Source organism: Vespula vulgaris, chromosome 1 (assembly GCF_905475345.1).
Source record: "Vespula vulgaris chromosome 1, iyVesVulg1.1, whole genome shotgun sequence".
Taxonomy (NCBI): domain Eukaryota; kingdom Metazoa; phylum Arthropoda; class Insecta; order Hymenoptera; family Vespidae; genus Vespula; species Vespula vulgaris.
In genome coordinates, this window is record NC_066586.1 from 16468312 (window position 1) to 16495554 (window position 27243).

The 27243-nt window shown below is 29.9% G+C and overlaps 1 protein-coding gene across 13 annotated transcripts in view; it reads right to left on the bottom strand.

Annotated features, from left to right (window-relative positions):
• LOC127071672 (QRFP-like peptide receptor) overlaps positions 1–27243 on the bottom strand; it is a 48171-nt gene that overhangs the window by 3102 nt on the left and 17826 nt on the right. For 4 of the 13 annotated variants that reach the window (XM_051011239.1, XM_051011230.1, XM_051011214.1 and 1 more), the window contains 6 exons: positions 15174–15295; positions 11778–11901; positions 10011–10216; positions 6015–6141; positions 5412–5572; positions 1–3276 (listed from right to left, as the gene is read on the bottom strand). The exon at positions 1–3276 is cut by the window's left edge and continues 3102 nt beyond it. In XM_051011239.1, coding sequence (XP_050867196.1) covers positions 2862–3276; positions 5412–5572; positions 6015–6141; positions 10011–10216; positions 11778–11901; positions 15174–15295 — 1155 coding nt within the window. In that variant the 3' untranslated portion in view covers positions 1–2861. The remainder of the gene's footprint in view (positions 3277–5411; positions 5573–6014; positions 6142–10010; positions 10217–11777; positions 11902–15173; positions 15296–27243) is intronic. The other 9 variants (XM_051011246.1, XM_051011292.1, XM_051011251.1 and 6 more) reach the window with 9 other exon arrangements.

The following is a 27243-nucleotide window of genomic DNA, read 5'->3' on the forward strand; positions in this document are numbered from 1 at the left end:
AATAAATAACAACACTTAAATAACTCGTTATTTTCGCCATAATACAATCATATTTGATCGTTTGATAAAAGCTTCGGTTAATTTTTATAATGGAAAATTATTTACCGAAGAAATGTATTTCTGTGTGTTTGTGTAATGTATATGGAAATGATTGTAATAACCATTATCGTGATAACATCGTGTTTTCTTTCACGTTGTTCTAGTCTTACAGAGAGAGGGAGAGAGAGAGAGAGAGAGAAAGAAAGAGGAAGAGAAAAAGGAAGAGACAGACACACAGAGAGAACGAAAGAGAGAGAAAGAGAGAAAAAGAAAAAGAGAGAGAGAGAAAGAGATAGACAAACATACAGAAACGCAATATCGAAGACGGCATTTTCAAATCTTCCTAGTTAACACCATTTGCCGAAGGAATGCTTTTCCGAGCTGCAAACATTTTCATGGGCAGACTACAAGGTGCATGTCGGTCGAGTTTCGTGACTTGGAGTCTTTGAAGGAATTCCGTATCCACCTGAATCGGGCATTCAATAAAATTCATCTCTTTGCATATTTCTCCTTTTATACATATATGTGTATATGTACACTTACTGATAAAAGTTAAAAAACAATATAATCGTTCCTCCATTTTTATAAAATAATCTTTTTTTTTAAACAATATAGAAATTTCATTACATTTATAAGTGATATATTCGTGTAGGTTTTTATTAAATATTGTTAGTTGAATATCGAATTTCATTGATTCGAATTTGTTGAAGGCAATGAAAAAATTTCATTATTTTTGTAGACTATATATATATATATATATATATATATATATATATATATATATTTGTAGACTCATATAAATTATTTGTGAATAAATATTGAATTTTATTGATTCGAATTTGTTTGTAAAAAAAAGGCAAAGAAAAAATTTGATCATAAAAAGTGCCTAATATAATTATTCTTCGAACTTTTTCTTTCATTTAAAAGATTCGATTAATCGATCACATTCATATAAAACATTCGAGTAAATCTTTGTTTTATATTGAACAAATAAAAGCGTAGAAATCAAATCTAAAAATTATGCAAAAAGTATTTGAAAAAATTTACAAACCTCTTTTCTTCATACTTTTTACGTTCAACTTTAATGCCCTACGATATTACTTTACTTTTGTACGTATATTTTATATAGCCGTATAGGTACAAATATATCTACATACATACATATATATATACATACATATGTTCTTTACTCTTAGAAATTTCAAACTTTCTTTTTACGAAGTCGTGAAGCTTTACTTTTTTACGACTTTCATGATTATAGCAAAAGAACTGTGGAAAATTTGTTGACGATCGATGTTGGTAAATACATACCTATGTACATATGTACATATGTACATATGTAAAACCTTGCATAAATTTAGTAACCAACGTTTCTCGCTTATAACACCCAACGAGATTGTTCATTCGGAAATTCTCTAATTTGTCTTCTCTGCAAGTACATATATACTTGTATGTGTATACATCCGTATATATATTATGTAGTATGTATACATATATATAAGTATATAGGTGTCTATGTATGTATATATGTATATAATTTGATGAACTATTTCCAAGGTATTTTCCAATCTTCTCCTCTTTTGACAAACGAGACGCGAACATTAATACCACTAATTAAAATCATTCAACTCCTTCGAACGAAATGATAAAGATTTCTTCGAAAATTTTTCTATGTAATATATAAACTAAACCCATTGATCATATTTCTCTCTTTGATAATCAATATCAAGGTTTCTAGAACTTTTATTAGCCGATTTCAACTTTCGAAAACTATACTCACTCGAACGTGTAATTGCTTTTGAGATTTAATTAAATAAGGAATAAAAATTGATTTTCATATTGACTTATGAGTTGTAAAATACTAAACAAAGAAAAATAATAATTTCCATTTAATCTTCGACAGTATCGACTTTGAATTGTTTGTCTGACAATTATTCGATGAGTAAAATACACATCTTCGAAATCTTTAATTTTTCGAATGAGACGGAAAGAAAAAGAACAAAACGAAAAAAAAAAAATACTAAAGCATTATTGTCTTCGTCGTAAAAAGAAAAATGTATGGCGAAAGTTGACATTTTCTAATTTTCTTTTTTATTAAAATTTTTTTTTGTTACTATTATTATCCAACGTATCCTATCAACCGCTTGTGCAGTTTATTAGCAATTATAAGAGGACAAAATTCACATTATATACAGAGTTGACGTTTCATTTGATATTACGATAGAGAAATAAAAAGAGAAAGAGAGAGAGAGAGAGAGAGAGAGAGAGAGAGAGAGAGAGAGAGAGAGAGAGAGAGAGAGAGAGATAGTGAGAGAGAAAGAGAGAAAGATAAAGAAAGAAAAAAAGAGAGGAAGATAGAAATTTATAATCGATATATAAATATAAGAAAAAACGACTACAAGAAGATATTTATAATACATAGATAATAAAAACAAGATAAAAAATAATAACAATAAAAAAAATATATATTATATATGTATATAAAAAAAAGCGAGTCGGCGCAAATACAAAAGCAAAGCGACATTATGCGATAATACTTACGAGCAACAGATTCGCTCTAAACGGCGCTGTGTTCTACGCAAAATATGAAAGAAAATCGCTACGACAAAGACAAAGTACAATATGTTAGGATTGGTAAGATGGCGTTCTTTTTTTTCTTTATTTTCTCTCTTTCTATCTTTCATCGGTAATTGAGATGAAAAGAAGAAAGAATTATGTTCCCACGACAAAAAATTATTATATCTTCGTATCACCTCCAGATATTGGGATTGCGCGGAAAAAGAAAAAAAAAAACTGTATGAAAAAAAGCAAAAAAAGAAAAATTAAAAAAAGCAAAATAAGATCAAAAAGAAACAAAAGAAGAAAAAAGCAAAACAAAAAAAAACAATAAAAAAGAACAACGAAAAAGGATCAAAAATAATTGTAATAATTTTTTTTTTCTTTCTCGCGAGTAGGAGACAAAGATGGAATGAATAAAAAAAAAGAAAGATAAACAAACATAATGAGGGAGAAAGGAAAACAAAATGAGGGAGAAAAAAAAATAATTTAAAAAAGCAATCGAATGTTGAAGCATACCTGACACTGGTCGTTCTGGTTTGACTCAAACTGGAGTGTCTTTTCATCGGGGTTCTGTAGCCTCTTCTTGGACAACAAATCCACCAGCCTCCGCAGGCAGCCGATAAGAAACTTTCACGGAAATGTTTCGACATGAAACCATAGACGATTGGATTGATGCAACTGAAACGTATAATCAATCGATCTTTTTTTTATGTTTTCGTTGCTATTTATTCGAATCGAAAAATTTGTAATCGCTATTTTCTAGATTAATGTTAATATAAGAGATCATTTAACCAAGTAATACAATAATTGTCAGTATTATCATTAATATAAATATTAATTACTAATAATAATTTGTGTAATCATTTCATATAAATATATGGTCAATATTTTTAATAAATCCAAATAGTTAACTATCTTGACATTTAATTATTTATAATAATCAACTATATATTACGTACTGATAATTTATTACGAATATTCATATATGCTGATCATTTTTTCAAATACTGAACCACTTGAAATGTAATAAAAATATTGATCAAATAAATAGAAGTGCTTAATTCTCTCTCTCTCTCTCTCTCTCTCTCTCTCTCTCTCTGTCTCTCTCTGTTATCGTTATTAGGATAAGCCTAACAAATTTCTCTCTTTCCTTTTAACTTCTTCCAAGAATAATCAATTTTGAAAAGAGAACGCAAAGTAAACCTCCGGGGGATAAAAGTACTTTACTTTCTTTGTTAATATATCTTTGACGTTGAAAGATGAAAAATGAAATTACACGTCCGTTTAAAATAGAAACGAATAAACGAGGTAAAAGATAGAATGTCATGGCGATTGAATAATAATCAAGAACGCATTACGTTAGGAACCTCGTGCCCTTAGGAAACGACCTACTTTTCAAATCTAATTAGCTCGGAAGATTCCAACCTGACATTTTACGCGAATCTACGTAGATTTGTCACATTTTATCGAAGCTAACGATAATTACGAATCTTTTAATAATTAATATATTAGAAAAAATACTAAAATTCTTCGTAATAAGTATAATTACGGGATAAAATATTTATTGTAATAAGAAAAATATTTACTCATAAATATAATAATAAATAAATATATATATATATATATATATATATATACGTATCTGCATTTATTTCGTACGAATTCTTTATCCTCTTTTCTTTTTTTTTTTTTTTTATTCATTCGAATAAATTCTTCAACGTATATAACCCACAGTTATATTTACGAATCAATCAAGAAAATCGAATATTTTATAGAGTACTATTTTGCATAGTTATTGGACAGATCGATTCATAAATAAATTAAAGAATTTTATTCTAACAAAACGTTTTACTTATGAACCGACGTCGAAAATATATATACACTTGAGTTTAATGTTTGAATTCAAATGTAAATCTAAGGAAATCTACTCTACGAAGAACTTCTCTAGTTCGCGGACAGACGGGCATAATCTTTTTAGAGAACATTTCTATCTTCTATTTAAGATTCGACGCGGTTAGATGTTGCTAAGCGTATTTTAAGCTCCTCCGCTTGGGTCATGAAGTGTTCGGAAAAGCGGGGTCCGAGCCAGAAGGCACAAACCGTCTGACGAATATTAGCAATCTGTTTATTGTCACTTTATCGTTTCATCGTCATCGAGCTAACAAATTTCAAGCACACCTTTTTCGATCCGAACACAGAATCGATTTACACGCTTGAATTATACATCTCCCGATCGAAAATGATACGTAATAATAGGAACAACGATATTTTCTTTTCTTTTTTTATTTCCTGTGCATTTTTCTTTTTTATTTATTTATTTATTTATTGTTTTATTCATTCATTCATTCATTCATTCATTTATTTTTTTTTCTTTTTCATTTTTTCTTTTCCTCTTCATCTCCTCACCGCGATCTAAATCCAACGGCAATTTAATACAATTTGCTTATCGCACCAGCTGTTATATCAATGATAGCCACCAATTACATCGTAATCGTATCTTCTCGAAGCAAATCATTCGTTCAAATGGTCGTACACACCTCCTCGCTAGAAAGAAATCTAACGAGAGGAGAACAAGATGATGGATGTGAAGATGGTTTAATAAACGAGGATAGAAGCTTATCAAACAATTGACCAAAATAATTTCCATTTCCCTTCACTTTAAGATGAACGTTTAATAATTTCGTTTGAGGGAGAAAAAACGATATAGGAAAAAGAAGACAAATTGTAGAAAAAGTACACACAGTTAATAAATGATAAGATGAAGATAATGATGATGATGATGATGATGATAATGATGGCGATGATGATATTACCTGTTGAAATAAGCCATTAAGTGGAAAGCCGTGTTCATGTGCTTATAAATTCCCTTTCTCTGACGTGGTAGGATGCGGTAAGCTGTGAGCACGTTGTCGATTAATATGGGACCCCAACAAATAGCGAAGAGAACCACAACGGCTACCAACATCTTTACCACCTATTGAACAAATATTACCTAGGCTAAATGAACAAGTATGGTAACTAATGGCATCAACAAGTAATTTCCAACATTTTCACAAGAAAAAATATTAGATAATGTAATATAGTAAATTATATAATATATATTATATAAAAAATATAATAATATACATAATATTATGTAAAATCTATTTATATATATTATATTATATTATATATATATATTTCATACATCATATCATATATCTTCATAATATACGAAATATATAATAATATATATTTTATATAATAATACATATTATACAATTATAAAAATTATATAAAATACATATGTTGTAATATATATATACACATACACACACATACACACATATATATATATAATTGTATTCTAATTGTTATAATTTTAACAAAATACTCACGAAGAAGAAATTGATTAAATATGCAAGAGAAACATCTACCTGTTTCATGGTTCGAGATTCTTCTTCCGTTTGACCATTCTCTCGACGCGACCGACGTCCATTTCGCATACTAATTTGTCTCTGTGTCATTGGTATAGATTCTGCATCTACATTGTTCGGACTGAGTCTAAAAAGAAATGTAAAAAAAACATATTTGATCGATAATAAACAAGACAGAGCGACATTATTAATGGTGACAAATGAATCGTTTTATCGCTCGTCCATATTTTTTTCTTTTTTTCTTTTTCTATGGTCACTCCATTCATAGGAATTCCGTTAGATACGTTCGAAAGCTGAAAATCCAAGAGCTAACTCAGCAACAGAGAAATTGGAAAGCGGGTATCTTGTTGCTACTCGCAGAGGCACGTCCGGTTCAGACAAAATAAACATATCTAGTTATCGTAACGAGATCGAGGAAGTGGAAAACGAAATATGTTCGCAGACACTCATACGTTCTTTCATCTATGAAAAGTCAACAAAGATTCTAATCGTCTTAATACTTTCTCCTTAAAAAGAAAAATAAAAAAGAGATTAAAAAAAAAATATTTATATATATATATATATATATATATATATATATATATGTATAGAAAAAAAATAATAAGATACAAAATAAAATATAAAAAAGAAGAACCCGTCCACTGTCCTTCGTGTCCTAAATTTCACATATATTTATATATTAGTTAAGTTCGTTTGAAAAATTCGCGTCTTCTTCTTTTTCGTTCCCTTTCTTTCTCTCTCGATGATTTTTCGCTTTAAGAATGACATTTAGACATTAAAAAAAAAAAAGAAAAGAAAATCGCCAACTTTTTCGAATGAAAAAGAACAAAAAAAGAGAGAAAAAGAAAAGAAAAAAGAGAAAAAAAGAAATGTTTGTATTTTTGTTGAAATATAACTTATTTCTCTCGACGACAGTTTTCGAGATCGAGTTATTCGCACCCTATGGAAAATTGCGCATTTCGCTTTTACAGCTATAATCGAAACTGTCTGGAACATCGAATGATTTCCATGTTTTGTGTAATCACGGATGTGATAAAAGTCGTTAGCACACGTCTACTTTATACATCCTTCCTTCTCTGGTACATCAAATGGCCGATCAAAACTTTATCCTGACTGTGCTCTCGCACTGTATAAGTTTCAGTAGAGAAATTCTCGCCTTGACCGATAACCTAACACATAGGAGTCGAGAGGAGAGAATTCTATTCGATTCGAATCGATTAGGTATCCATGTATCTATTTATCAAACATCTATTCATTGAAATTCTTTTCAAGGTTGATCTTGATAGCTAATAACCATATTATATATGATACACTTGTTGAAAAATAATATCACGATTATATATATAATATAAAATAGATGTACGTATAAATAAATTTTCATAAAATATTAAATAAAACGTTCAAGGAATAATATAAGTTAAAATAAAAATTCACGTTAATGTTATATATATATATATATATATATATATATATATATATCATATAGATATATAAAAATCAATAGTTTTTCTATTACCTAGCTTTTCCTAACGTTGGAAAATATTCCAGCCGGAAAATCGAAGAGTCATCTTAATACGCGAGCTAAGCGTTTTCATGTTCACTACGATATATACATGTACCTATAGCTAACACATATATATATATATATATGTATGTATGTATGTATACATAGCGTAATACATTTTAACGTGAACGGTGAAATATCTGACGAAGAACTGAAGTTATAAAAAAAAAAATTCCTACAAAAGTTATTCGATATAAAGAAGCATATTGTGCGTTATAAATAATTTTTGTATGGGTAGAATGGTGAACGGTATTTCAAGAGTATCGTAGTTTATTTAAATGAAACTATATATTCTTATTATCTTGAGATGATACTTGAAGTCAGTACGAATACGACTTATAACATTATGACCTTCGTACGATTATGATTATAAAAAAAAATTCACAAAATTTCTACAATTGACGCAAATAATGAAATAATTATTGGACCAATTTTTGTCATTGGCACTTATCAAAAGACATGTAAATTTTTTAACTGACAATGAACTAATTGAATTGTTAAAAGATTTCTACGCCTCAAAGACACAGTATATGGTTTCGACTAACACGTTTATATAATATTGTATAAATTCAATTACTCCATAACACAAAAATACATTATTTATAAATCAAACAGTCGCGTAATTTAAAGAATTGCAAAAATATTATATAGTACGATGATCATATTTCAAATTAAATGATATGGAAAATCAACTATATTATTGTCTTCCTTTATTAGATACGATCTTGATTGCATACTGTGTGAATACGAAAATAAAAAGATTATAATCATCAATTCAAAAAAAAAAAAAAAAGAAAAAAGAATGACCTTCGTACGTCGAAAAGGTCGCGTGTAAAAAAAAGAAAAGAAAAAAAAGAAAAGAAAGCAAAAAGAAAGAAAATATTTCTGCATGCACTTTGCAGCTGACTCAATACCGTGCGAATTTCTCTCTGAGTGAATAAAGTTTCTTGTAACTTCAACCAGTTGCGAGAATATTTGCTCGCACACATTTACGGACGAGCACAACTGTATAAGTAAGTACGTAAGTACATTCGATCGGTTCTCTTTGCTCATTCTATTTCGGACCGATCGTTCGCATACAAGCATCCTGAGATTTTACATTGGAAAGAAATTAAAAAAAGAAAAAAAGAAAAAGAAAAATAAGAAATAGAAAAAGCACGCAAAAAAAATAGAAAGGAAAACGTTATTGGCGATGTGCATTTTGGAATATCACTTCCTGTTTATCGAAAGATTCAAGGCATCACCGTTGAATTCCACGATTTTCATTGCTTCTATGATGGTCTCGATTATGCGTGCTGTAAAAACGAATGGAGTTATTGCTTCGATCGTTTGGGTATCTTCGATTAATAGGAATTTCGTTGCATAACATATCGTACTATGACCAATGGCGGATTTAGCCGTAGACGTTAAGTGTACATCTCATCTCCATATGACAAAATGTAAATTATTAATTATCATACGATTAAATTAATTTAATATCCTATAACCGATATATCTTTTTTATTTCTATCGTTTGCGACAATAATTTCATTTCGTTCATCATTTGCACGAACAGTTTAACGCGTGTATATGTGTGTGTGTGTGTGTGTAATCGATTTATTATAATGAGTTCAGAAAAAAAGATTTTGTAATTTATTTGAGCACCTTTATTGCTAAATCCATCACTGACTGTGATCTTAATGCTTCTTTGATTTATATTAGAATCTAATTAACGCATTTGATTCTTTTATATTTTTATTATGTTTATTCCGATGGGAGGAAAAGAAATAAGCAAGAAAAAAAAATATTGATTAAGATTATTAAGTAGATACTCTAAAAAAAATTCTCGTTATTCATTTTAAAACTTGGAAAAAAGATTCAATTTATTCGATTCAATCTATTTCTTCTGCTTCTCAACCTTTTTTTTTTGTTTCTTTTTCTCACCCTTTAAAAGACGTACATCGAGATTCCGTATCTTTCCTACTGCAGTAAAAACTTCAAGTTGAAAATATATATGTAAATATATATATATATATATATATGCAGATATTTTGGTACTTGAAGACTACCTATCTAACTTTGTCGATTTATCCAATTAATCTTATTTTGTGGTAAGAATACTTCGAAGGATGAGATAAATAAACTATATTACGTAAGTACTCGAGGATATTTGCGTCGATATTACACATTAAAGAAAAAAATAGTAATAATAAAATATATATAATATAAAATTAATAAATTAATCAGTATTAATATACACTGTAATTGTAATATATAATATTATAATTATACTGTATAATAATATTAATATATTATGAATATTATAGTATAATATAGATATTATAATATATTATTATAATATAATATTATTATAATATAATATATATAATATAATATTATATTATCATATTAATAAGACTATCAAATATTACAACAAAAACAGAATTACTTACGCGTGTCTCGACGTCATGTGGTAACGACGTTTCATAACTCTCCAAATTTCCCAGCAAATTGCAGTATAACAAAAGGCCATTACAGTAAGCGGTAATACAAGAACGAGTACAAGCATATAAACCTCATGTGCTTTCCATAAAAATGCTGCATCAGGATCACGAACACACCAATAAGCTATAACCCTTTCTCCAACTTCTTTATGCCTCTGAAAATAAAATAGGAACATTTGATTAATGATATAAAGAAATTTTATTATAAATAAATATTATATATATATATTCAAATTTTTAGTTTTAGCCTTTTTCGAAAGTGCGTTCTTATTGATTTCTATTTTCAAAAAGATAAGAAATTAAGTTGAATAATTAAATTAGGAAAAAAAGGTGTATACAAATTTTTTTATATATCCTTTTTAATATAAAATAAAAAATATATACATGTTTACTATCCTTACATATATATATATATATATATATATATATATATATATAAAATATATGTATGTATGTATGTATGTATGTATGTATATTGTCTTCACAAAATTAATCGTTGAAAATAATATAAAATTGTAAAATATTTAACTAACGTCAGAAGACAGATTGAAGCAAAAAAAAAAAAAAAGAGAGAAACAAAAAGAAGTCTAAGATGAAAATGATAAAATTGAAATTCCGCTTGATCTATAAGTACGTACATACATATATACATACATACATATATATTCTCATATTCAGCAATTGCATCGACAGTTTCATCGATCGGCATATCTTTTTCTTTGACATTCGAATAAACGTCAGATCTTCGTGGGAAACGAAGTGGTAACGGGCACGTCAACGTACGCTGGTAATACCTTTCCCGCTTTTATCTAGCGTAAAACTCAATTTTTTCTCTCTTTGAAAGAAACTCCATTGGGAAAATGGTAGAGAAAAAAAGACAGAACGAAAGAGAGAAAGACACAAAGCGATAGAGATAAATAGGTAGAGAGAAAGAGAGAGAAAGAGACTCGGACACGTCGTTTGACCGTAAAGAAACCAATGGCGAGAATTAAAAAGTGATTTATGACAAACGACGAAATAGAGAGGGTATAAAAATGTATTGTGGCCGAAGATAAGATATTGCGGAGAGAGAAAGAAAAAAAAAACAAAAAAGAAAGAACGATAAGAATAAAAATAACGCGCATCTATAATACAATATATCTGGCTCGCTCGTGGTGTGTAAATTGGAACAAAAATTGCAAATCTACGACTATCTACGTTTAACGTGCTGGAAATCGAAATCGAAACCGCTCGTCGCTCAACGCTTTTTTTCTTTTTTCTTTTTTTTCTTCTTTTTTTTTTTTTTTATTCAATTTGTTGAACCCGCACACATCGTTCTCGGTAAATGCATTATTCCGATGAAAGCGACGAGATTTTAGAAAGATCGCTTTTGCGTTCTGTGGCAGAAAAAAAAAAGAGCGAAGAAAAAAGATGGAAGAGAGATAGATAACGAAAACGAATGAATCCGAATCGATAGTATTGGAATAATCAAGCATATATACATAGTTTAAACAGCTAAAGTTCCGTAGATATGTATAATATTTAAGTCATTGTAAGCATTTTCAAAAGGAATTTTCAATTGATATGATTATGTTAACATTCGATGCATTTGCCGTAACTTTATAGAAAATATAATCGACGTATGCTATACAATCGTAAAATATTTCTAACGGTATGTTGTCAATAAAAGGAGAAAAAGATAACGATAGTTTCATATACAATAAAAACTTATTTTACCTGTGTAAATACCATTGGTATACCTAAAAGAAAAGATGCAGCCCAAGTGATTATTACTATTCTCCTTGCTTGGCTTATCGTACAAGTGTATTGTGCTCTCATTGGATGAACAATGGCGTAATACCTAAAAAATTATTTAGAATAAGATTTTCATTTATTCTTCATACATCGCGTGTAACTGTAAAAATAAGGGAGAAAAACGAAATAGAAGATTGACATAAAGAAACAGCGACGAATTAAAGGACACAAAGTATTATGACAATTTTTTTTTATGATTATGATTAACGTGTATAGTGAAGAACTCATTTTTTGAATTTTGATGTAATATTATTGAAATATTATAAGGACAAAGTATCCTTTCGATTATATTATGCATATTCATATAATCATATTAAAGATTAATGCGAAACAGTAAATGTTAAGATGTAAAGATACATATAATATATATGTATACATATACATATATGTATGTGTGTATATGTATACATGCATGTACATATTTACGTATATCAATGAAATATATTCCAGTATTTCTAATATTGCGTGGGATCCTGTCGAGATAGTAGGTACATAGGTAGATCCATGGAAACGGGAATACACATAGGAAGGTAAAGCCAAGTGTAATAAAGGAGTACTCCTATCGGTTAAACTCATAGTATGTGTTTCTCTATATATACCTATGTGTATCTGTATAAATAGAGACCGAGTAGAGAAACTCGAGTGTTCGATACACACGAAAATTGTAACGTTCAATGTTTCAACAAACTATTACGACACCGATTGAACGACTTAACGTCAAATCAGTTTTTTTTATTTTCTCGCGTCAAATTTTTCAGACACTATTGATGTTATTTAATTACAAAGAAAAAAAAAAGAAAAAACAGAGAGGGAAAAAAGAAAAACAAGAAAAATGCGTGTACCACAAAAATACCACGAGTAGAGTTACATATATATAGATATGTATGTGTGTGTGTGTAACAATTTTTCACTTCTTCTAATTAACTTTTTTTCGACGTAGACCAGACATCCCCTATCACAACCCTCTTCAACCAACCCCAATCCCACTAAATCCTTCACGCTCTCCTCTACTTCCAAGCGTAATCTTGTGCAATAACTTTTGCTAATTCTCGTCACCCGTTAATCACGATTTGTTACGTAAATAAATGATATTTCAGAAATACAATGTCTTTGAAATATTATTATACAACACAGTTTATAAATATACGTAGAGAATAATTACAATGAAACATTAAGATATCAAATAAAATTTCACAAAAGCTCGTCGTCATCGACGATTCGTCAATCAACAATCTTATTACTTATCATTTACGAATAGAGGATATCTTTTTAAACGAAAACGAGTATCACATACTAACCTAGATAACATCCTATCTAACAAATAAGCGATTATTACTAGCAAATGTTTCTAATGGCAAGGACATTTAATTCGAACGATACCACGAATCGTCGACTTTTACGAGAGATCTCGACAAAAGAAAAAGAGAGAAAAAGATATAAAGATGGAGAGAGATAGACAGAAAGTGAAAGAGAGAGAGAGAGAGAGAGAGAGAGAAAGAAAAAAAGAAAAGAGGGGAGAATACCCTCCGTAGTATAATAACCACGTCGACGAAATCGCCTAATGGGCCGTTGAATCTCGACGGATCATTTGCATGGCATTCCAAAAACGCGTCCATTTTCACGGCACTTCACGATATTCCTCTTTCTCTTCTCTAACTCCGTTCTCATTTTCTCTCTCACTCTCTTTTCATTTAAAACGTTCAAAAAAAAAGAAGAGAAGAAGAAGGAAGAAAAGGAAAGAAAAGAAAAGAAAAGAAAAAAAAAACGAGATACGAGAAAAGTTCAGTTCCTCTCTGGTTCTCGGATTGTGATCTTCGTCGCGAGCCGATATTTCCCCTTTCCCTTGTCCTCACCACCTCCCTCCCTCTCATCGCGTCAACCTCACCCCTGTCTTTAACCTCGACTATCAACCGAATACGCTAGCATGAATATAAATTGCTCTGCCAGACGGCTTTTCACCGTGACCTCGACATCCGCCAATCAGTCGGCCACATTTCCACGATATAAAAGACAAATGAATCCGTGTCTCGTGGTCCTGTGATACGAAAATTCTTGTCGTTCAATTCGATTCTCGTATATTCGATAATTCGAATTTAGAATGAGAAAGAGAGAAAAAGAGAGAAAGAGAGAGAAAGTTAAAAAAAATTATCACGGAGCTTAATGAAGCGTAATAATTTTTACTTTTGAAATTACTTTTTTCATTCATGATATATCAAAGATTACTTTGATAGTCTCTTTGATTAATCTCTGTGAAGATGTCCGTAGCAAATCGTTTTTTTATTTTAATTGTAACTGTGTTGTAACGACGGTGAAAGAATACGTGGACGAGACAAGTCTACCAATCACGACAGAGCCACGACAATTTCACGATACAAATCGTTCGGATTTCTAAAGAAGAAGAAGAGAAGAAAAAACAAGAACAAAAAAGTAATATCGTCGACTCTAATGGAATATGATAATTGTTATTTTAATTTTGTATAACGAAATAATTTTTCTCTTTTGTTTTTTTTTTTTTTTTTTATTACGCGAGTCATATTTCCGTAGATGTCCATTATGTTTTGTAGTTTTGTTGATACTGTGTTATGTTGATGGAGGAAAAATGTACGAAAGCTCTTGACAAGAAACCACGTTCTTTCCGCGAACGCGTTAGAGAGAAATGGAAATATCTTTCTGAAAAGAGTTTCAATATACGAAACGCATGAGAAAAACATAAACGTCAGTATTAAATCAAAGACACTTTAGTTCAAAGTAAAAAGAGGATTGAAGAGACTAAGAGAGAGGGAGAGAGAGGGAGAGAGAGAGAGAAAGAGAGAAAGAGAGAGATAATGGAGTTGCTGCATCTTCTTCGACTAAATTTTCCAAGAAAATTGCATAAATTGTATTTGACAGAGACAAGGAAAGAATGTTTTTGTCTTGAAAATAAATGTGAAGTTTTTGTAGCTTCTCCGAATTTGAAAGAAAAATTCTAAACAATGTTTTTATCGAAATACATGTCATCAACTTTCACGTCAAAGATCTAACATCCGATGTTATATTGAAATAAGTATTTTTAATTTAATTTTGAATTAAATTATTTCATTTGAATTTTGTTAAATATTTAATAATTTTATTAAAATATTGAATACCTCAACGTCGATATTAAGATATTTAATATTACTTATAAGTGCTTCTTTATTAAACTAATAACTATTACTTATATTCTATCACCCGATTGGTATACTATTTGCATATTCCTAAATATTTAACGAGCAGCAAATATTCGTATACCGCGAATTATACAAAGGGTTAAGAAATTTACTTCTCTATCTTACGTCTTACCTTTCGATCGACATAGCTGTTAGTGTGACGACGGAACAGATGGCCGAAACGCTTTGCATGTAATGCACAGATTTACATAGGAAGAGACCCATTGTCCATGTATATGAGAAGAGCTTTGCGATCTGAAACGTTATTGAAGTTTGTTAGATTATTTCGTGAACAATTCGTGCAATGATACAATAATTTTACTTCTTCCAAGTTTAAATTAATTAAATTAAAAAAAGATCCTTGAGAAAGAGAGAAAAAGGGAAAAAGAAAGAAATATAAATTTCTTCGGCGAAATACAATAAAAAGTGAAGCAACCAAAGAGTAAAATAAAATGAATGAAAATAGAGAAAGAGAGAGAGAAAGAGAGAGAGAGAGAGAGAGAGAGAGAGAAGGAAAAAAGAGATGAAACATGAAATAGGCTACCCCTCTCTCTCTTAGGTCGAATTTACCTCTTATCTAACGGTAAGAAACGTAAGGCAGCTCGAGTTAAATGCGTTTAATCAACTTGTATTTTCACGAAGATAAAAGATAAATTATGAAAGTCGTTAAGGTATATTTCTTGGAACTCACTAATGAGGACAGGATGACACCTAATCTTGAGTTGTAAACTGGGTATAAAGGTTCGTCGTTTAAATATTCGTTCCGTAAACTTCGATGGTATATATAATGACATCTTTTAACGAATATTATCGTTATAAGACACAACGATAACACTTTTGAATTATGTTCTACTAGTATCCGTATACTCGAGAGAGTATTAATTATATTTAATTATGAAAAATTTCTTTTGATCTTTCATATCTCATGAAACTTTGTGAAGCACAAAACGAGAGAAAAATCTAACTTTTATTTTTGTTTTCCTTATCGAGTAAACGTACTATATGATTACCGTAGTAGGCTGTAAATGAAATTAACTATGAGATTAGACCACACCCGTAAATAAATATCTTTCATAAGAAATAAAAGAAGTAAAAAAAAAGAAAGAAATAAATAAGAAAAGTTGTACACTATGAAAATGATTCAATTGCAAATGACAATATTCTACAATATAACATATTATTTCGAAGTTTAGACGATTCTATAATTGTCGAATTTAATTCTTATTTCGATTTTATTTTTATATCCGACAATTTTCGTACGTTCTTTTAAGTATTATAAATTTTATACTTAATAAAGTACCAAAAAAAAAGGACGAATGAGTTGAATGGAAAGAAAGAAAAGTATCATCGATCTGAAATTAAAAACTATTGTCGACAATTCGGAATGGAGAAACTCGTGCTCGTTTCAAGTTAATTAATGTGCGAAAGAGTCGAGTTTAATGTAAATTAAATCGGCTTATTCTCGGATACACCGAATCGGTTTCGAAATCGAAACTGTAAAGCCCTTTGCAGAAGACATTTACATCGTATTACCGAGAAAAACATGGGATGTTACGCGAGGAAATACTTGAACGCGAGTTCATGTTCGTTTCTTGTCACGTGCTTACATAACTTCTCTTTCTTATATAGATAACACTTCTTTTTCTTTCTTTTTTCATTTTACACGTAACGTAAATATTGAACGTTAGAACCAATATACATATACACTCATACGAGTCTTTTAAATTGAGACACCTACAACAAGAAATTTTTAAAAGGAAAGTTTCAAATTACATTTATTTGGCTTTGAATAATAAATACGACGATGCCATCAGTAAAAATTATAAACTTTCATTTTAAAAAAATAAAATCATTTTGATGAGCAAACAGAATTTTGTTTCGAACTTTTTTTTTTAAATGCGTTGTTTTTTGAATTATTGAAGTGTTTCCATTTAAAAAATTTACCCCGTATATATTCACGTATACATACATACATATATATATATATATGTTCCCTTTATGTTATGACGAATATAACTCGTTGCTACGTTGATGTAATATTGCATTCGATTCAAAAAATGTACGCTTAATATAACACGTATTTATTGTACATACGTGTATATGTACGCTATATATATCCACTGTACATAGTACTTGACTTTGATTTCCTTCTATACTAGAGATGCAATTTAAATCGAAATATTTTTGAAATGACTCTGACTATAAAAACTTAATCGCAATTTTCTTAAGTTACAACTTAATTACATTGTCCGACGATTACTTTTTTCTCTTCACTTTATAAGCTTTAAAAAACTATATTACATAATTTACAATAATAATAAAGAAAAAGAGATATGACGTTTTATAAAATGTGCTTTGATCTCCTTCGATTTTACTTTATTACAATACTTGTAAAATTATATGAAATGTAATAAGAAGATAGCGAAAAGAAAAAGAAATTGTATTCTTAGATCCAACGAAACAATTTCCCTTTTCTTAAAGAAAATTATTATCATCAAAACCCAACACATACACACACACACACACACACAGAACAGTTCCGCAACTATTCCTATAATTACGTTTGCGATTTTAGAGAAAGATGGAGAGAGAGAGAGAGAGAGAGAGAGAGAGAGAGAAGAAGTAATATGCTACTGATGCAAACGTATGTTTCAAATTAACACTCGAGTTTCTAACTAGTGCAAATGATAAATGAATTATTCGCAAAGTTTAATAAATATAATGCTCGATTTAATAACGAGTTCTTACAATTAAAAGAATTGTGCAATCCAGCTTATATGAACCATTGATAATAAAAATGACGTAAGTCGTTTACACATATATATTTTTACTTGTTGACATCTTGAATTGAAATTATTTAAAATTGTTTTTCTATAATCACAAATTAAAAAAGTAAATGTATTTAATACTTGAGAAAAATAATTCTTTTATGCATATTAAAAATTGTCAGAGTAAACGTGCAAAATAAAATACGCATGTTTTTTAATAATCACAAATGACTCAGACTACTTTCATAATCACCAACTCGTATAAAATTATTGTAAAATCATTATAAAAGAAGTGAGAAAGAAAAAGTAAAATAAAAATTAAAATACGTCGAAGTAACATCGAATAATATAACAAATAATTAAAATTGTCGTAAAAATTATTGTTGTAAGAGAAAAAGAAAAAGAAATCACGAACTTTTACACGCACAGTCTGGGATCGACTTGGATCACTTTAACGATCGATGGCTGATATGAATCACACATCAAAAAAAACAAAAAAAAAGAAAGAAAGAAAGAAGAACAAAATAAAATAAACGAAGATCTAATGGCAAATTAAAACCGTGTTGTAAGAAAATTATACTAAAAAAAAAAAAAAATGAAAAAGAAAAAAGAAAGAGAAAAAAAAAGGAAAAAAAAATCCCGAAGAAAAAGAAAAAAGAATAATTGTAAACTTTTATACAACGATTCACTCCATGGTGAAATATACTCCGTGGGTTATTTAAAAGCAGAGTTTGACTTCAAAAGCATTTAGTCGGGAACGTGTTCGACAGGACGATACCGCACATACGTAGTCGAGTACGAGCTTAAATGAAATTATGTCTCGACCACGAAGCAAAAGCTGCTACAGGCCGGGTTAATGCTCACTCGATGAGAATTTATGAGAGCATACTTGGCGCGCGGGCAAATAGAAGCTTGTTTTCGTCGGTCGGCAGTGCTTCGCGAGCTTATATTGCCTCTAACTGTACGAGAAAGCTTGCGAAACGTTTCACGAAACTCTCCCACAAATCGGTCTTGTAGTTCTTTTCATTTCAATCGTTATACGGTTAATAATATTTAAAAGCATTACAATATATGAAACGATTTATCATTATTCGTCAAATCCTCACCGAAAGTAAAATTAATAACCGATATGGTTTAACACGAATGCTCATCGGCTATAAATTTATGATAAAAGCTTCAAGATAATGGAACTGCATTACGATACACACGCACGATAACGAGTTTGTATTTACAATGATACGACTAATCTAACAGGACGTTTTATCGCATTAACCAGGAAAATTTAATATCGTGCCGTTGAAGGCTTCAAAAATAATTAAAAAATTAAAAAAGAAAGAAAAAAAAAGCTCTAGAAAATTTTAAAGAAACGATTCATTCGTAACGACAAATGGTCTTTCCTTCTCTCTCTTTTGTCGAAAATTGACCCCTATCTCTCTCTTTCTCCCTCTTCTATTCTTTCTGTACTTTTTCATCCTTCTTTATTCAACAAAAAACTACATTCTCTATATCATATAGCTGATATCGCATAAAAAGTTAACGATGATCTTAAAAAGATTTATCCTAGTCCAATAAAGGTCGAATAACGCTATCTGCGTGATCCAGAAGCGTAATTTATGATCTTGCACTTCTTGCACTCGACGTTTATACACTCCTTTGTACATACGTTGCTATTTTAATTTACGACTACTTCAATCGGATAAGTCGCGAAATATTGTAAGAAGACATGATTATCATGGACCGTTTCGTGACACGTTACAAAAGGTATTTTATTTTATATAAATCCATATAACAAATCTTATTATTAATATAACATTAGAAGGATTCTTAAGGAAGTTTTCTTTTATTTCTTTCTTTTTATATGTATTTTCTTTTTTTTTTTGTTATCGTTTTATTAAAAAAATCTGTCGGACATCTCTTTAACTTTGCCTGTCGAACGAGAAATCGCTCGCGGCAAATCAGCTTCGTCTTTTCGTTTGGTTATATTTCTAGCGTTAAACGACGTAGAAGGATGAAAGCCATTCGCGTTCTTTCGACCAAAAAGATCACGAGGCAGTCTAGGAAAGATTGCTAGGAATACGAATTCCACGAGATACATTGAACCAAAGACAGCTTTTTCCACTATTGTGCAACATGTGTACCGTCCATAGCAACGAATTTCTATGAGAGAGATAAATCTCACGAGTGCCTTATAAACCTACATTTTTATAGATCGATACAAACAAGACGATAAATATTTTATAAAATAAAATGAAAACAACCATTTTTATATAGGATATCAAAAAAATATATATATTATATATAAGACAATCATCTGAACTTATAAAAAATTCTATATAATAAAATGAAAACTTGATCATGCTTAGATACGCTATAAAAAATATTTAAATTTAGAAAACATTATTTAAATGACACAATTTATACAAATACGAGATCACATACAGAATTTAGAATCAGGGAACATTCTTTTTTCTTTTTTTTTTTTTTTATTTTAACTCGATCTGAACAATTACAAGATATCCTTAAAATTCTTTCAGTCATAAAATTTAATAACGAAATGAAAGTGTTGTACTCTAATTTATTTTTTCTTTACACACACACACACACACACATATATGTATATATATGCTTGTTTTTACATCTGGTAAATTTAATTTAAACATTCTTATAAAGAAAAGTAAGTGTATGAAAATGGACAGTACATAGCTGTCGACCTCGGCAATAAAACTCTTCCGAAATTGCAAAAATGTTTTAAGAGAAAAAGAGAGAGAGAAAGAATGAGTGCTTGTTCATTTACGAGAAACGAATGTTATGAAGCTCGTATAGATACACGAGCCCACGTAGACTGCTCGTAAACGTCGGTTATTATTTTACAACGAGTGATATTAGTATAGTGTCGGTGACCATGTACCAAACGACAATAAAATTATCTTGCCTGTGACAAGCGCCACACCTTCTTTTTACTTCAAGAAAATTTACATTTTGCTCTGCATTCCTGAATGAAAATTCATCACGCGTAGTCTCATCGACATCGAAAAGTACTTAGGACGAGTCACGAAATATTTATTGGTTCGAAGATCCCTGCCATTTCTTAGTTCAATTTTAACTTAAAAATTATTCCAAAATTTGCATATAATTGGCTCCGATAAGAAAAATAAAATAAAGAAAAAGAAAGAAAACCGAATTTCTTTTTCCTTCCATTCTCTTCTAACTCTTTGCACTATGGGACACATCGTTGAAATAACAATAGTATTTAATTAATAAAAAAACAAAAACAAAGGAAGAAAAAATCAGAACAAAGAAGTTTCATTAACAATAGGTTGAATGTTCTCTTGTTTTCTTTTTTTTACTTGTTTGTATTTTTCTTTTAATTCAGAAGACATTTTTCAAGCAGCACGTGTTCAATCTTCTCGTAATTGGTATTACTCAACATTTTGCTTGTTTAGATAGTAACATAGAAATTGCTACTTCGTTGACTAAACGTCTAATTACAGGTGTATATACGACGTTCTCTTGATTACGTGAATTTATTTCTTAATTCGAGACTAATTGTAGCAATCAACGAATTTATTTTTATAGAGAGAGAGAGAGAGAGAGAGAGAGAGAGAGAGAGAGAGAGAGAGAGAGAGAGAGAGAGAAAGAATTAAATGCGAACTTCAACTGATCTAACAATACACAGAACATGATTATATTATTTCATTATTAATTAAAACGTTATTTTATTATTAATTAAAAGGATCGGAGAGGACACGTCTTGTGGGTATGTCAACTTCGAAGTTTCCCTCGTAGAATATTAATGTCACTTTAGCATATATTAAAATCAAACTTGTCTCGTCGATCTTTTCTTAAGTGCTCTTAAAAGGTAGTTTATAGTTTGACGTATAAAGTATACATGTATATATTATATTATATTTATTTTTTGATCCCTTAGGTATTACAAAAAGATTTACCAATATATAAACATATATATATATATATATATATATATATATATATATATACATACACATTTGTGTCGGATGATATTGAATCAATAAAAATATTTAATAATCCATCTGAATTAAAAGTCTCTTTTTTAATTAATCTATCAATCTATGACAATTAACGATTAAATCTTTAATTATCTTAATGTTGAATAATGAATTAATACGTTCGATTCAATTTACAATACAATCGATAAAATATTAAATCGCTGACTTTTGATCAGATTAATCCTTTCAAAATTGTAATTTGTAATAAAACCGAATTGAAAACTTATAAATAGACTTATCGAACAAGACGCAAAATGAAGGGAATGGAAGATAAACGTATAAACATGATTCACTGAGAAGAATAGCCAGTCGTTCGCTAACGCGACAGATGCTCGAGGCGACGTGTTCGCCTAATAAATCGTCGACTACACGAGGAAAACGGATAACGATCGATCAGGATGTTAACCGATACTCGATATAAATTTCAGCTTTCTCCGTAGATCGAAGAATCTAGAATTTTTACTTGACTCTCTTTCTCTCTCTCGAAGGAGAAAAAACGACGCACAAGTCACGTACCATCGAACGCGTATATCGACTGAAAAGCTGACAAATTGCGTAGGATGTCAAGAAAGTACTCGTAAAATAACGATCGAGACTAACACTTTTTATAACAAATTTAAAAGTAAACGCATATCTCGAGGGAAAAAAAAAAGAGAGAAAGAGAAAAGAAAGATTGAAAACGAAGAGAAACGAAAACGTGGAAACATAAATGAAACGTTAAATTAAAGAACACGGCGCATGCGCAATAAATCGACAAGTGTACAAAGAGAAAGAGAGAGAAAGAAAGAGAGAGAGACATTATTTTATGAATTCTAAACGCATATCCGAACAAAATAAAAGCCAACAGAATATATACATAATTGAAGAAAATAAAAGAAAAGAAAAAAATAAATCCAATATTGCAATGAATCATAAATGAATCCCGCAATGAAACATAAAAAATAAGAAAGCACTGATATAATAGATCGAAAAGTACAAAGAAGAAAGGAGAAAGAGAGAGAAAGAGAGAGAGAGAGAGAGAGAGAGAGAGAGAGAGAGAGAGATAGTTCTCATAAACTCAAACGCATATCTCGATGGAAGAAAATCAAAGATATGAAAAAAAAAAAATCGCAATACAGAGAAACGAAACGTGAAAATAAGAAAAAGACGCATACTCTACAGATTGAAAAGTGTTGGAAGAGAAAAAGATAAAGAGATAGAGATGGGTTTGAATAATTTTAAGGAGATCACGTATCAGCAACGTCTCCTACAAGTACTCGAAGCGATTGCATGGAAAAGCGGCAGCAGGTGCACTTATGCACGTACTTCCTACTCGCACTTTCTCTCTTTCTCTCTCTATATCTCCCTCTCTCTCTCTCTCTCTTTCTCTCTCTCTCTCTCTCTCTTTCTCTCTTCCTCTCTTTCTGTTTCGCTTGGATCGTCAACGTCCATCGATCTTCCCCTCCAACTCGTAAATAATGTCTATAAAGAACGATACATGTCGTGTGTAGAACACGTTCACTGAAAACTCTTGCAAAGTATATACATAGGAAATAAAAATATGTCAAGGATTGTCTTAGAATGTAAATCATTTAATCGAAGTAACAATTATTAATTATTATGATAAGGTGGTGTACGATACCACTTTCAAAAATTTCACATATGCATATGTTTGTAAATAGTATTGAAAAGTACGAATGTAAATGTACAAATTGAAAATTCGTTTAAAGATCACTTCAAAAAAAAAAAAGAACGTTAGTAGTAGAGTTGATTAGTAAGTATTTATTCGTTGAATTTTCAAATAATGATTATTGTTGCTTATTGGAATATGAATTATTGAAAATGATGTCGGAATATATTTTTAATATTTTTATAATTTATTTTATAGATAAAAAACTTTTACTATGTTATTTTATCGATCGATCTAATGTAAATAATTTACGATTCATTGTTTTACCTGTAGTTCATATCAAGGATTTGATGAAGCATTTACCATACTATAAAGTATACCTTATTTCTTTCACGTTTCGAGAACGTTTTACATATTCAACGATGAGTAAATGGATAGAAAATTGTATTTTCTTCTTTTCTCTCTCTCTCTCTCTCTCTCTCTCTCTCTCTCTCTCTCTCTCTCTCTCTCTCTCTCTCTCTCTCTCTCTCTCTCTCTCTCTCTCTCTCTCTCGTTCAGTATTTCAGCAATTATGAGAAAAAGTAACTTAGATATCCAAAAAAGTAATTGAAGTTCGATGAGCATATTGTTCCACGTATATATATATATATATATATATATATATATATATATATCAACGTATAAATTTCATTAATAAAACAAAAATTTCATGATAGGCAATTTATATTCAACAAACCACAAGAGATTTACTTGAATGTCAGAAGAAGAGAGGGTAAAATGGACGGAGGCCGCTGTGGGATATTAAAAATGATGACGAAGCTGTCACAGCAAGGTGTACCTTATGCATACAACATTCGATCTATTATATGTATATATACACTATATCTATATATCTATTTCTGTATCTATATCTATACACACACACACATATATATATATATATCACGTAATAGCTTTGCCTTGACCAAAAGCTAGAGAAATGTATCTTTATTTTTGAAACGAAAAGTCAGCCATTTGTAAAACTAACAATAAGTTTCGATAGATCAACCAATAACTTATGAACTTTCTAAAGACACTTTTCGAAAAAATTACTCTTAAGAGAAATCGAAGGATTCGATGGGATCCCTTGAATAATATAGGACCTTTTCAATGAGCTTTATATGCATGAGATGCTTGACTCTAGGAAAGTTTGATTGTCCTCACTTCTGTTTACCACATCTTTCCTGTCTTTTATACTATCCATCGTCAGTATAGAAATCAATCATCTTAAAAACAAATATCCGAAGTAACCGTTTCATAAATGCAGGAATGAATAGATTATCTCGTCAATCTATATTTTCAAAGAGGAAGATTGAGAAAGAGAGAAACAGAGATAAATAGAGAAAGAAAGAAAACATCTTACTGGAGGAAAACATCTTACTGGAGGAAACCATCAAGTTTTCCTCTCTCTCTCTCTCTCTCTCTCTCCCTCTCTCTCTCTCTCTCTCTCCCTCTCTCTCTCTCCCTCTCTCTCTCTCTCTCTCTCTCTCTCTCTCCCTCTCTCTCTCTCTCTCTCTCTCTCTACTGTTCTAAAATCTTTGCCAAAGAATGCAAAGATTCTTCGAAAGTGCTCCAAATTCTAATAACTTTGAAAATTAAGAACTTTTTACGACGATTCAAGTACTAATAAGGACTAACTTTACTGAATAATTTATTAATAAAATTTCAGGCTAGGAGAGAGAGACAATAAATTATACAGAATACTTAGCGAAATTATATGGTGAAAGATCTGTTATTGTGTTCGTCACGGTTGAACACTCGAATGAACGAAAATTCGAACTGGAACCGTTCCAAGAAATGTTTCCTAAAGACGTTGACAAAGATATTGTATAAGTGATATTTTTAGTCGTCGACATGAATTTTCTGATCGTTCTGGATTAATGGGTTCACTTTTTTTTCTTCTTCGAAAAATTTCTTTCGATTCGATAAATATCAAGAGACTGATGTTTTCTCGAAAATAAAAATATGCGTGTGCCTGCACGTGTACATATTTCTTTTTTTTGAAAATATCTTTTCTTTTCGTTTTTTTTTTATTCTATTTTTAAATGTTTCAAATGATTATTTTCAGTCGGTAGCATGAGATTCAATTAAAAAGTCGTTCACCGTGTGTATTATTAAATTTAACAAATAAAATCATAACTCGATTCGTATCGATATTCGCAGGCAATCTTCATGACATTAACACGGAAATAAAGAGATACGATATCTGATAAAAATATTGATTGGCATGCTTGTTTCACAGAGTTTATTATTGCTATTATTACTATATTTGTTACGTACCATTATTATCATTATATCATATCGAGATACTGCTCGATTTAAATCAATAAAATTTATCCGAATATTGATAGCAGAGAAACGAAAAAAGAAAACATAGAAATGAATTGTCAGATACTAAAACACATAGGTATTATTCGATTCATTTCGAAACTTTTTTTGCGTAATGAAAAAAAATGCATTGGTTTACTTGATATTTGTAAACAATTTCATTTTTTTATCATCCCCTTTAGTATACAATTTCACATTTCTCCTCTTGTACGAACAAAAAGGTGGATACTGTTTTCACTGAAAATTCCTATCGAATGCAAAAAGCGAGAGCAACGAGATATCGGATCTTCGATCATAAAAAGGGTTCTTCGGTATCATAAAATCCGAGAAAAATTTTGTTATCCGGGTTAGAGATGTAGGTCATTTTCAGATACGATCGATCTTCCACAGATTACCCTTTTACTCTTTTATACATTTTCTCCTCGTTTTATTACCACGCAAATCTTTGCGATAAATCGAAGGAAATTTTTCAATTCGTTGCTTGTCTTTAAGTATGAACGTAATACTTTTCGAAACGAATTGAAATTATACGGAATTATACCGATTGAACAAATTCAATATATGTATTACCAAATTAAAAAAAAAAAAAAGAGGAAGAAGAAGTTGTACTAAAAAATAATCAATTTTGAAGATATTTTATAAAAAGCTATGACTACACAAAAAAAGCAAAAAAAGAAAGAATCCATTTTTACTATCATACATAAAAGCAAGCACAATGATGATGATTCACTTAAAGCGAAAAGCTCAATCGATTTGTCAATATAGTGAGCGACACGTACTTAGGATTATCAAGGAACGAAAGGAAAAAGTGCATATCCTGTTTTGCGCCGCTTCAAGAGCCACTTCAAATCGCCTCGTCTCTTTTTACAATGAATAGAGGTATACGTAAGTACGTATATGTATATACATAGTGCCCATCCGTAGATGTCCGAGCAAATATCTCGTGACTGGTTGAAGTTACAAGAAAATTTAATAAGAAAAATTTCCACGACTCTGAGTCAGTTACAAAGTGCATGTAAAAAAGTTTTTCTTTTTGCTGACATTTTTGAATTATAAAGGACGACATAGTTTCTTTTTAATATTTTTATATCTAAAATATTTTAACATTTTTTATACATTTATATAGGCCATTTGCAATTAAAAAACGTGTATATATATATGAATAAATTTATATTATACATATAAAAAATGAAAAATTAATCTTTTGTGCAATGTAGATTCGCAATTAATTTTTATTTTCATTTAATTCTAATAAATACATCGAACACGTTATAATACATATTCATTAATCGATAATATCGTTTAATACATTAGCAAATTTCTACAATGACGTAAATTATGCAACTTATTGATGTTTATTTAACCTTTTTATATATACAATATTCTATTTCTATAGTCAGTAAATAAAAAAAAAATAAAATAAGACACTCA